The sequence below is a fragment of the Giraffa tippelskirchi genome, chromosome 14, assembly GCF_054371585.1.
Source record: "Giraffa tippelskirchi isolate mGirTip1 chromosome 14, T2T-mGirTip1v1.2.pri, whole genome shotgun sequence".
In the NCBI taxonomy this organism is placed as follows: Eukaryota; Metazoa; Chordata; class Mammalia; order Artiodactyla; family Giraffidae; genus Giraffa; species Giraffa tippelskirchi.
Window position 1 is genome coordinate 60,124,474 of NC_137288.1, and position 12,753 is coordinate 60,137,226.

Below are 12,753 nucleotides of genomic sequence, written 5' to 3' on the forward strand. Positions count from 1 at the left end.
GGAAATGGCAACCCCACTCCAGTATTCTTGCCTGGAGAATCCCATGGACAGAGGAGGCTGGTGGGCTACAGTCCACGGGGTCGCAAAAGAGTTGGACGTGACTTAGCAACTAAACAACAACAAGAACATAAAGCTGACCATTTTAGCCGTTTTTAAGTGTACAGTTCAGTGACGTTAAGTGCATTTACATTGTTGTGCCACCACCACCATCTCCAGAATGTTTTCATCTTACAAAACTGAAACTCGGGACATTAGACACTAACTCCCTCTTCCCTCTCCCCCAGTCCCTGGCCACCACCATTTTACTTCCCATCTCTATGAATATGTTCCAGGTCCCTCATATAAGTGAATCCTATAATATTTGGGCTTCCCTGGTGGCTCAGCTGGTAAAGAGTTCGCCTGCAATGCAGGAGACCTGGGTTCCATCCCTGGGTTGGGAAGATCCCCTGGAGAAGGGAAAGGCTACCCACTCCAGTATTCTGGCCTGGAGAACTCTACGGACTGTATAGTCCATGGGGTCGCAAAGAGTCAGACACGACTGAGCGACTTGGTTATTATTATTATTATTATTATTATACAATATTTGTCCTTCTGTGACTGGCTTATTTCACTCAGTGTAATGTCTTCAAGGCTCATCCATATCCCAGCGTGTGATAGGATTTCCTTCCTTTTTAAGGCTGAATAACACTCCATTGTATGCACAGACCACATTTTGTTTGTGTCAATGGACTCTTGGGTTGCTCCCACCTCTTGCCTATTGTGAATAATGCTGTTGTGAACTCAGGTGGACTAGAATCTCTTCGAGTTGCCACTACTCTTTGAGACTCGTCTTGGGAGTTAAATAAAGCATTGTCTCTCGAAGATCCCGAATAGAACACTCATCGACCACAGAGTTGGCCCCCTCAGTGTACAGCAGCGATTCATTCATCTAAAAGCCAGCTGTCCTTTGGGGCTTCCTGGGTGGCTCAGTGGTACAGAATCCACCTGCCAGTGCAGGAGACACGGGTTTGATCCCTGATCCGGGAAGATCCCACGTTCCGAGGAGCAACTAGCCTATGCACCATGACTACTGCGCCTCTGCTCTCGAGCCTGGGAACCGCGACTACTGAGCCCTCGTGCCACAACTCCTGAAGTCTGTGCACCCTAGAGCCCGTGCTCCACAACAAGAGAAGCCTCTGCACCGCAAATGGGGAGAGGCCTCTGCTTGCCATAACTAGAGAAAAGCCTGAGCAGCAACCAAGGCCCATCACAGACATAAAGAAACAAAATTATATTAAAAAAAGAAAGACAGGTTCCTGAGAAGCCATTGATCACGCAGAGGCACCGGAGCCTATCAGAGGGATGCTGGGGGGAATGTCCGCTCTGCGGCCCTTCCACTCAAAGGCTCCGAGGGTCCCCCTCCAAAAGCTGGCAGTGAAGAGGCTAAGATAGCGTCTGGGGGAGAGCAGGACGTGGTCTGCAGCACCGATTCAGGTCCTGAATGCTGCATCTCAGCAACTGCAGAGGAAAAGTACAGCGAAAGCCCCCGGGGCCTCCCCCCCGCTTCCTTGAGAAAACCCAGCAGGCCATTTGCGAGAGGGCCTATCGCTCGATGTGATTCTTGGCTGAACACAGACTTTCCCAAACCACCAGTGGAAGATAAGGTTGGAGGAGAGGCTCTGGGATGAGAGCTCGCCCACAGCCCTGCCTGAGTGCCCCTACCCTGAGTCTGTCCCCCACTCAGGCAGCCCGGAGCCCCGGGCCTCCCAGGGAGGGAGCCTGGGTATGCAGAGGGAAGGATGTGGTCTAGTCACAGCGATGAGGGGCAGAAAGGAAGAACAGGAAGCCCTGGGCCCGCTCTGCAGCTCTGAACCTGCACGCAGGAGCAGGTGGAGGGCGGCCAGGCCTCGGGCCGTAGAAGGGAAGAGGAGATGCTTGCTCGTCCAGGCTAGGTGCTCGACTGGCAGGAACGTGGAGGCTCCACGAGGCTGTCCACACAGCCAGAAGTCGGAGGGCTACTTGGAGGGAGAAACAGCCCCATTTCAGAGCACTCAGTACTCATCTGGCCCCAACTCTTAGTATTTCCCTTGTTAACCTCCCATGTCCTGAAGCCCCAGAACCCCTAAGAAACTGATCTCAGAACAGAACGTGAGCCCAGGTTCATCTCAATTCCCCATGACAGGCACGCCTGAGCACCTCCTAGGTGTCAGCCAACATGGTGTGCTGCAGTCAGTCATGTCCAACTCTTTGCAACCGTGTGGACCGTCGTAGCCCACCAGGCTCCTCTGTCCATGGAATTTTCCAGGCAAGAATACTGGAATGCGTTGCGGTTTCCTTCGCCAACATGCTAGGTGCATCCAAAGCAGGACCCTTGCTTCCTTCGCACAAGCTCCCGGTTCTGCCAGCTCCCCTCATCCCCAGCCAGCTGCCAGCACCCACTGTGTCTCTGGGAGTTCCCATCCCCCCAGACACCCCACTTTCCCCCTTTCTTGTGATTTCTACCAGCCATTTTTATCTTAAGAATTCTCTCCCTGCTAAGCACCATGGGAAACCTACGCGGGAGCAAAGTTACCCTCAGGACAAAGTCCCAGCAAACCTCAGAGAGTTCTCTTAATATTTGTCCTCATGTTCTGTGCAGAGTAAATGGGGGTAGGCCCACCTTCCCCCCACCTCCGCCCCCATGCGGTCCTAGACAGTCAGGACCCTTGTGAGTCCTGGAACAAGCCCCACCCACTCCCCAAGAGCAAGCTGGGTTGGATGCTGAACTTGGGTACACCTGCCACAAGGTAAGCCACCTCCGTACCTGCTTCCTGGTCTTCACTCTGAGCTCCTAGGTTTTCTAGATGAGGGAGGCCATTCCTAGTGTGATCCCTAGTATCCCCCCAGGCAGTGTCTCACTGCAAATGTCCTTTGGCTCCCCGTGAGGTTCTGCAGGCCTGGGAGGCAAGAAGACTCCAGAAGCAGACACTAGTGTGTGTGTGGGGGCGGGAGGGGATGCGTAGTGGGAGACAGCTGTGTGCTGCAGAGTATTCCTCTGTGCAAACACATCATTTTTTTTTTTTTAATCAGTTTTGGCTCTGCTGGATCTTGGTTGCTGTGCAGGCTTTTCTCTACCTGCGGTGAGCAGGGGCTGTCTTTCATTGCAGTGCACGGGTTTCTCATTGCGGTGGCTTCTCTTGTTGTGGAACACAGGCTGTAGGGGGTGCAGGCTTCAGTAGCTGCGGCACACGGGCTTAGTTGCTCCACAACATGTGGGATCTTCGCGAACCAGGGATAGAACATGCATCTCCTGCATTGGCAGGCGGATTCTTCACCACTGAGCCACCAGGGAAGCCCCAAACATATCATTATTGAGCCAGTCCCCTTGTTGGTTGCCATTCAAGCTATTTGCAAAAGTGAAACCAAAAAACCTTCCATCCAGCTCATGGAGCATATGTGGGTGGGGCATGTGTAGGATAAATTCCTGGAAGTGGTATCACTGGTCAGAGGGTTTGGACACTTGTCATGTTGATAAGTGTAAGTAAGTAAGTGTTAGTCACTCAGTCGTACCCAATTCTTTGCGACCCCATGGACTGCAGCCAGGCTCCTCTGTCCATGAGATTTTCCAGGCAAGGATACTGGAGTGGGTTGCCATTTCTTTCTCCAGGGGAATCTTCCCAACGCAGGGATCGAACCTGGGTCTCCTGCATGGCAGACAGATTCTTTACCAACCAAGCTAGTTATCCCCAAATTGCCATCTAGAGAGTTATAGCAACTTCTGTTTCCACAAACACTATATGTTTGCAGACGTATCGATTACAACTTTGTGCCATGTCCTCTCTGGCAGGAGAAGTCTGTGGGGTGGGGGTGTCCACGTCCCGCTCACTGCCACTGTCTTAAGTGCGTGCACCGGGGTCAGCTGCCCGGCAGCCGCCTCTCAAGTTAGTCCCTCCCCACTTGCAGACCCTCCTGGCCAGGTGGGTTTTGTCCCTGCCACTCAAGGCACATGTGTTAACAAATGCTTCCAGTGTTTGCTGTGTGTCCACGCTGGGGAGAGAGTGAACCAAATAAGCCCTGCCCTCCTGAGCCTGCTTTCTCCTGGGGGAGATGGCAGGCAAAGGATTAGGTCATGTGTCAGGGGTGAGAGGTGCTATGGAGCAAAGTAAGCCAGGGGGTGAACGGCAGGATCACTTACATGCAAGCTGATCAGGGAATCCCTGGCGGACAAGGCCATGACGGGGCTGAGCTCCGAGTAAAGTGAGGAAGGAAGGTCTTCGGATTGGTGGTGTCTGAGAATTCCCGGGTGCAAGAGCACAAAAGCCCAGAGTCAGCAGAGCACCAGCAGGCGTGCCCACCAATGGCCATCAGCACCTGTCACCGGGGGGCCCACACTGTTAACCTTTCCGGATTGTCCCTTGCTCTCCACCAGCTCATCTTTTTAGCAGCGTGAGACCCATCTCTGCTCCTTCATCCCCAAATGATTTTCTTTTTGGCGTGTCTACTGTGGGACCCGTTCTTGCCTGGTTCTTCCACAGAGATACAGTGGAAGGAGGTCCGGTCCCTGAGAATGACTCTGGTCACTGCAGCCCACACTGATCCATCCCTGGGGCTCATTTGACCTTTAGTAAATGCATCGTCAGCCCCCTGATGTGAATGCTTGTGTCCTCTGCTGGGGTTGGTCCTGCGCTGGCTGAATATGGCTGTGATATGATGGGAGAAAGGGGAAGGGAAGGATCGTGTGCGGAGTTTGGATTCCAAGCCTGTAGTGGAAACAGTCCTGGGGTGGTGTGTCATTTCACCCTCCTTGACCACGTCATGCCCCAGACCAGAAACCTTGACTCCAGTTCTCGGTCGTGGATGAGGAAGCTGACCCTGAGTGCCTTCCTCTTGTGCGCTCTCCTTACTCTCCTCCCCTTCCTTTAAAACAAAGACGATGCATAAATCACATCGACCCACATTTAGCGAAGCCCTGCTGTTGCCAGGAGCTGTGCTGGGTGTTAAAGGGCAGCCGAGATGAGCGTCACACTGCCCTGCCCTGCCCTGCAGTTCACCCTGGAAATGTCTTGCTCCTTGTGTGGGACGTGGAGTGGTGGGGAAGCCAGGGGGTCTCAGGAGTGAGAAGCAGGAGTGGGCACCATGCTGGAGTGATCCACAGTCTCCGGGAAAGTCGGAACGTGAACCGGGCCTTGAAGGATGGGAAGTGTGGCGATGGAGGGTTCCAGCAGGTGGAAAAATCACCTAGATGATCTGGTGGATGGGCTGGTGAGTGTGGTGGAGTTGGGGTAGAGATGTTTTTAAGGGCTGAGGAGAGAAGCCTTACCGGCAGAGGGACCCACAGAAGAAGTGGTCCTTGGGGCTCGGGGAGAAGAGGAGGAGAAAGTTTCTGTAAAGCTGTGCCTGGAGAGAATTTTTACTGGAGGTTCAAGGAAAAATGGGGAAAGGGGCCGAAAACAGCAAATATTGGTGAGGATATGGAAAAATCAGAACTCTAGACCCTGCTGGAGGGCATGTAAAACAGCGCATCCACTGTCAACAGTTTGTCAGGTCCTCAGAAAGCTGAATATGGAATTACCATATGACCCAGCAATTCCACTCCCATGGATGGACCCAAGAGAGATGAAAACGCACGTCCACACAAACGCTCATACACAAGTGTTCATAGCTGCGTTGTTCATGAGAACCAAAAAGTATAATCAGCCTAAATGTCGGTCAACTGATGAATGGGCAAACAAAACGTGGTGTAATATCACAGACACTCTACAATGTCATATCTTCCAATCACAAAAAGGAATGAAGAACTGACACATACTACAACATACTCTACAAGCATTGTTAGTGGAAGAAATGAATCACAAAAGAACACATATTATATGATTCCACTGCATAAAATGTCCAGAAGCGGTAAATTTGTAGAGATTAAGGACATTAGGGGTTGTCAGGGGATGGGGGTGGGAAGAGGGCTGACAGCTAATGGGTTTGGGTTTCTTTTGGGGACCATGAAAAAGTTCTAGAGTTAGTGGTGATGGTTGGGAATCTACTTGTGAATCTACTAAAAGCCACTGGATTGTATGCTTAGATATTGTGAACTTGCTATGACTGAGTTTTAGCTCAATTTAAAAAGAGAGAGAGAGATTGAGAGAATGCAGCGTGGCAGGTAGAGGGGAGCCTGGATCGAGGGTGACCGGTCCCGGCGCTGAGCAGCCTGGCCGTGGCCTTGATCAGGAAGCAATTCCAGCAGTTCCAGTCTGAAACGGTGTGCATGGTTTTGCAGGCTCACAGTGCTGGGCCCGTGGGGAAGAGCGCTGTGATTTCTAGAAGTCCTCCTGTAGCCAGGGTCCAGGAGAACCTTGAGACCATAGCTGAGCCCCTCGCACTGATCAGGAAATCTTTGCATGAATTTCATTTTTGCTGACCAGCTGTTCACAGCCAGTGACCCCAGCACGCCTGCCGCTGCCTTCAAACCCACCTGCAGCCTTGCTGTGCTGGGGCCTGTAGGCAGGCCTTCTGACCTGACCGACATACCCTTGCTCCATGATCACAGCAGTCCTCCGGCTGCTCTGATCCCATCAGAGAAATCACTGCTTCCTGGAGAGTGCTCCTGCTGCTCTTTAGCTTTCGTGGGCTGTCTCTCTGGCCCAGCACCCCCGGGAGATGCTTGTTCCAGGCTGCAGGGGGCTGAGAGCAGCACAGCACCCCTCAGTGCCGTTCTCTGCCCCTCTCTTCCAGCTCCTGCAATCTCAGGATGTGAAGGAAGATGCCGTCCTGTGCTGCTCAATGGAGGTAAACAGTGTGGCTTAGACCTCACCCACCTCAGACCCTGCGCATCCCTCTCAGCTTAACAGTTTAGGGGGCCCAAGGACCACTGGAGGGGTCTACAAGTCCGGGGCTGGTAGTGGGAGACGGCTTCCTGAGTGGACCCAGGGTTCCATCCACTGCAGGAGACAGAACCACTGATTCTGTGGTGGGAAGAATGGGGTACTAGCCTCATTCACCTTCCCTCTGCCCCCAAGACCACCTCCTCCTCAGCCAGGTGCAGCACACAGATGACTTAGAAGATCCCAAGATGCCCTGCCCCCAGGTATCTCCCCTGGCTTGGGTGGCAGAGGGGCTACGAGGGGAGGTGCTGAGGCTTGAACCCCCAGGTTGTACTACCCACTTCCAAGCTGCCCCCACAGGAAGTCCCACTCCTGTTCGCAAGGGGTGGCAGGTGCTCTCCAAGCTCTTGCTTCAGTCACTTGGCTAGGGCTCAGTTACAGGGCCAAAGCTGTGCCCTCAGAAAACAGCCCAAGGGGACCACCCTGCTGGTCCAGTGGTCAGGACTCTGGGCTTCCACCGCTGAGGGCACAGGTTCGATCTCTGGTCAAGGGACTAAGATTATGCAAGCCCTATAGTGTGGCCAAAAGATAAAAAGACAAGAAAACAGCCCAGGGACATTCAGAGGGAAGTGTGGTGAGGGGAGGGGCTTCCAGGGCCCACACCCAGGACGTGCCAGGGCTCTAGCTGGGTACCCTGCACGGGGCTCCAGGCAGGGGAGATATGAGAGGAGGGGAAAGCATGGCCCCGGCCTCCAGGCAGCTCGTGGTCTGGCTGCGGATAGAGATCTCACTCACATGCATGAGTGGATGAGGCGACGTGGAGAATACGTGTGGGTGTAGAGCTCGCATCTCTGAGGAGTTAGGGGAGAGGGCACGTTACGCCAGGATGTTCAAGGAAGGTTTAGGGAAGAAGGCAGAGCCCTGAGAAATGGGTGGGCTGAGGCCAGGGGTGGGGCAGCGACGGGGACTTGGATTCCAGGGGCTGCCTGCAGGGCCATCTGAGCCAGAAGATCCGGGCTCCTCCTAACTCTGGGGGATTTTCCAGACCATCAGGGGCCTCTCTGGAGGGCAGGCCCTCTGGCTGGCCTTCTGCCCCGGATCCTGTTTCCTCCCTTTCATGTCATTAGTGTGGGCAGAGGTCGGTTGTAGGGATGGCAGGGCTGGCGGGGAGAGAGGAACAGGAGACCTCATCCGTGCTCTCGGGTTCCACACGGACACATGGGTGGTAACAACGACCAAGTTCGTTTCCAGGGAGACATCCTAGCTAGAGAAGGTTAACTCAGGGCCACCTGGTCACCCTCGAAGGAAGCAGGTCACACAGCCATTGAGGGTGCGGGCAGTGGTCAGGGAAGGCTTCCTGTAAGAAGGGAGGCAAGTGGATGAAGGGAGAAGCATCATGTTCCTGGTAAGGACTCTTCACAGCAGGTGATATCCTGATTCCTATCATTCCTCCAGCAGATTAGGTGTTAAATGTGGGCTCTCACACTGGCTGTCTCCACCCTCCACCCTCTGTCCTGGGTCGAAGAGGTCTGGGCCCCTGCACCTTCCTGGGATAATCCAGAGATTTCCTGTCCCTGCCCCTCTAGCAAGCACCCCTCACCGAGATGGACAGAGCAGGAGTCCTTTCGGGGTCCAGCGCGCGTCCTAACCCCACTTCTCTACCCGCAGCTGCAGAGCACAGGCCGACTGCTGGAGGAGCAGTTGCCCGAGATGATGGCCGAGCTCCTGGCCAGTGCCCGCGACAAGATGCTGTGCCCCTCGGAATCCATGCTGACCCGGTCCCTGCTGCTGGAGGTCATTGAGCTGCACGCCAACAGCTGGAACCCCCTGACACCCCCCATCACGCAGTACTACAACAGAACCATCCAGAAACTGACCGCCTGACAGCTCGGGGGCCTGGCGGGCAGCCCGCAGGGCAGCTGGGGCCCTGGTGCTCAGAGCCAGATGGACAGGTGGGAAGATAGGGGTGGCCCTGGCGGGAGAGAGGCGTGGGAGGAAGGCAGGCAGAGCCGGAGGCCGGTCTGGAGCCAGACAGGGAAGGGACGGAAGCCCTAGGAGGAGTGGCCCCCCATCCGACCAGCCCCCCAGCCCAAGCATGCGGCAGCTCGCACCAGTAAGGGTAGCACGTGTCTTCTCCACGGTGGCCTGGCCCTCCTCCTCCCCGCCCCCTCCCATGCAAGGCGTCCCCCCCACCACCACCGGGCTCCCGCCGGGCTGTGCTGTGTGCAGGGGTTCATCTCCTCAGAGGCCGTGGCAGCCCGCATGCTGGGGTATAGCTTGGGTCAGAAAGGACCTCAGGAGGCTGGGAAAAGTGGGTCGGAGACGGGCTTGCATTGTTCCTGCGCTCTTCAGCCGCAGTCGCCAACTGGCAGCAGGCGGCATGTAGCAGATGTCCGGGAGGACAAAGGCAGGCACAGTCCCCACCAGCCGCCCCTAATTGACGGCCTTTGTCCACGCGGCCGGCGAGCTGGGGGACAGGGGCGATCTCCTCTAACCTTCACGTTCCGCCCTCCCACCTTCCGGCCTCCTCCCTCAGCGCCCCCCTACCCCACCCCCGAGCTGCAGGCCCAGAGGGGGCCAGGGGCCTCGAGGGGAGACGGAGTTTGCCGTTCTACTTGCACTCTTTTGTTTTATTGTGTTTTACTGTTTTCAAAAGTCAGCTGCTTTGAAGTCTCCTCTCTCAGTGCCGAGGGCCCCGCAATGTGATCACGCAGTCAGCACCACGAGAAGCCCCTGATTAGTGGGAGATCAAACCCGGCCCCCCTCTGGAAGGATCCTAGCCCCAGACAGCTTGCCAGTAGCCAATTAGGGTAATTGGAAACTTCTGCCCCTGCAGGGGTCCCCGCTGGAACTCTGTGCTCCTCCGCCCCTGGCTTCCCTGGCTTCTGGCTTCCCTGTTTCTAGCTTCCTCCCTCAAAGGGCCGATCTGCGCGGCACCGCTGGGAGAGCATTAAACCCATCCTGGCCTGGGGCATGGTAGTGAACCCGGCTCAGAAAGAGGCTGGCGAATTAAAACCAAAAAGCTCAGTGATGCTTCCCCGTGCCACACACACAGGTCTTGTCTCAAGCTCTCCCTGGGGGGGAGATACAGGGGAGACGGGGACACCTGGTTCCCTAGGACTAACTCAGTGAGCTGAGTCCTCAGCCGTGGTCTGTGCCCCTGGGTGGGGGAATCTCTGGGCACTACTGCTGCAGGGCTGTTGGGAGGGGTGTGTTTGCTGAGTCACAAGCAGGACTATCAGGGGACCCCAGCAAGCCACCCGCTTTCCAGGCTGGCATCAAGGCTGGGGATCCTTGGAGGGGCCAAGTCTCTGGTGTCTACACAGCCCCACTCCTGGTCTGGAGCCCCCATTTCCATGAGGCCCCAGAAGGCGGCTTCAGAGCCCAGCAGTTTGCTTACTTACTCTTCGGTTGAGGCCTGGGTCACCTTGAACCCCCGCCCCTGGCTGACTGGTCTGATCAGGCTGGAGGAAATGTCCCTTTGTTGAGTCTAGCAGAGCAGGTGGGTGGGGGTGGGGGGCGGCTTCCTCTGTACCCCCTGGCGTATCCATCCCCCCAGTCGCCACCTGCCCTCCAGTCCCCAGGAAGAGCCTGTTGGGGAACAAGGGGAGGGGCACAGTTTACCTGGAAGGGGTCGGTGGCCTCTGCCAAGGAGCCCACACCGCCCCGCTTCTGCCTTCTCCGCCCCCCTCCCCTTCCTCCCAAGATCCTCAATCTCCTCACTGCCTTTCCTGCACCTTTTGGCTCAGCCTGGGCCCAGGGACACCAGAGGCCCCACAGAAGGCCTTGAGGGAAGAGGTGGGCTGACGTCAGGATGCTCAGAGAGGCACCAGGGAAATCATGGCCCCACGGGGTCGAGCAGCCCCCAGCCCGGCAAGCAGCTGCTCCCTGGCCGCCCTCCGAGATCCGCACCTGGGCTGAAGGAAGGCCCTGCTTCCCTCAAGTGGGGGGTGTGTGTGAGTGTGCGTGTGAATGTGTGTGTGTGTCTACATGAGTGCATCTACTGAAAATGAAGCAGGGCCCTGGAAGAACGCTGAAGCCTAAAAGTGAGGCTGAAAGTGGAGAAAGCAGAAGAGGGGGTCTCCAACCCCAGCCTTGGGCTCAGAGAGCAAGCTTCCTGAAAGGGCCCGAAACACCATGCACTCGGGGTGATGTTCCCTGGACGGCCGGGCAAGTTAACATCTCGGGCACCCCTTCCTCCCGACAGCCTGCCTTGGTGGTCTTGCCTCAGGGCCAGCCCCTCCTTGACTGTTAGGACCAGAGTGGGAAGGAGTAAGATATAAATATGTATACATATATAAATATATTTTTAATTATGTGTCGTGTCACCGTGGCCTCGAGACATACACGGTTCGCTTAGTTTATTCCATTGCCTGAGAGCGCTTCCTGGCTGATCCGCATAACCGTCGAAGCTGTTTTTCTAAGTGCAGAGTGCTGCTACTTTTTCAGATGTGGAAGGAAAATGTCCCCCCCAAAAAAAAAAAATTTTTTTTTTTTTTAAGGATACAACAGTAAAGCCTAAACTCTGAGGCAGCTTCTCACGGGAGACTACTTAGGAACTCGGGGGCAGACAGGGGTGCCCTCAGATCTCCGCCCCCTCCCCAGGCCAGATCCCCCCGCTGAGAGGGAGGCCGTGTCCGAGCTGACCTCTGAATGTATTCAATGGGAGGCTAAACCTGGTGTTGCTTAGTCCTCTTCTAAGGCTTGTGCGGTTTTCCCTCCTCGCCTGTAGCTCCCTCAGCTCTGAGGAGGCGAGGTCCCGCCATCCGGACGCGAGTCCTGTCTCTCCTGCCAGTCAAGACGAGGTAGTCATCGTTTTTTCCTCTCAGGCAGCTGGACTCAGTCCTGCTCCCACGGCCTCATGGCTCTGCCTGAGCTCTGGGACCGCAGCCCCGGGAAGGCGCCCCCCCACCCCCCACCTCCCTTGGACAAGGCGGGAGCCCCCACCACCCTCCCCAGCGGGTATGCACCCCCAAACCCACTCTTCGTCTGCTCGTCCTTCCTTAACCTGTCTGTACACCTTTAAGGTTTGGGGATCGTCCTGTCCATCCGTGTCAATGTAAATGTGGGCCGAGTCGGTATTTATTCTAATTTTTATTTTTTATTTTATTTTCTCTGATGGATGGGGAGGGAGGGGGTGTGGGAAACGTACCGCTGATCACGCCCTGGGCAGCTGCAGGGGCAGGGGCCCAGACAGCCAGGCCGCCGCAGGAGCTGCCCCGAGGGGCCACCCAGACGCCAAGCCCCAGGCTCTTATCTGGCATCAGAAGCCGGCCAGTGTTGCTCGCCCGACAGACTGTCCGGCCTGCCTGCGAAGTCCTATCCCTCAGCTGCCGGCGCTCTGTTGGGAAACCGCAGGCTGGGCCTTTGAGGACACACATCAGAGAAATGACAACTCTCCTCTGCTTGGGACATTGGCGCACAAGGGCTGCCTGCCTCGCCCGAGCCAGCTGGGAGCCTGGCGACGGGTCCTACCTCCCCGGAGCAGGGGCCGGGGAGGGGGCTTCCCGCCAAAGCTGCAGCAGAATCCTGCTCATGCGACGACCACCTTCCCTCCCTTGGTATGTCCTGCTTTCCAGCTCAACCCAAACTACAAGTGGGTTTAAAAATAAACCACACCAAAAACAGAAATGTCCCCGAATCTGTTGTTCTTTGCGCGGTTGGCAAAGGAAATCTCTCCCAAAGGCTTTTGTGCCTCAACAGGTCCTGGCAGAGGCCTCGGAGGAGCCCCTACCCAGGTTATGAGCTGGTGAGAAGATTCCCCGAGTTGGGCTGCCATGGAGAGTGGGTCCCGGGGGCTAGAGAAGGTTGGGAAGGAATGGTCCAGGAGAACATGGGGGAGGGAGACATATGCCATCCCCCCTCCCCCAAGCTGGGATCTGTGGCCTGTCCAAGGTAAGAGCATTAACCCAGTCTTGCACAAACCTTTTCCACTAAAGATTTGGTTTGCTGCGTGTTTACAAACAAAGCTAGTGGAGGT

General features: G+C 55.9%; 1 protein-coding gene across 9 annotated transcripts in view; it reads left to right on the plus strand.

The window, feature by feature from the left end:
- Nucleotides 1–12,404, plus strand: part of CTIF (cap binding complex dependent translation initiation factor) — a 314,944-nt gene extending 302,540 nt beyond the window's left edge. For 7 of the 9 annotated variants that reach the window (XM_081563483.1, XM_081563482.1, XM_081563478.1 and 4 more), the window contains 2 exons: nucleotides 6,685–6,738; nucleotides 8,442–9,800. In XM_081563483.1, the coding sequence (XP_081419609.1) occupies nucleotides 6,685–6,738; nucleotides 8,442–8,657 (270 nt within the window). In that variant the 3' untranslated portion in view covers nucleotides 8,658–9,800. Of the gene's footprint in view, nucleotides 1–6,684; nucleotides 6,739–8,441; nucleotides 9,801–11,505 lie in introns of those variants that run through there. The other 2 variants (XR_014075152.1, XR_014075153.1) reach the window with 1 other exon arrangement.
- The last annotated feature ends 349 nt before the right edge of the window (nucleotides 12,405–12,753 follow it).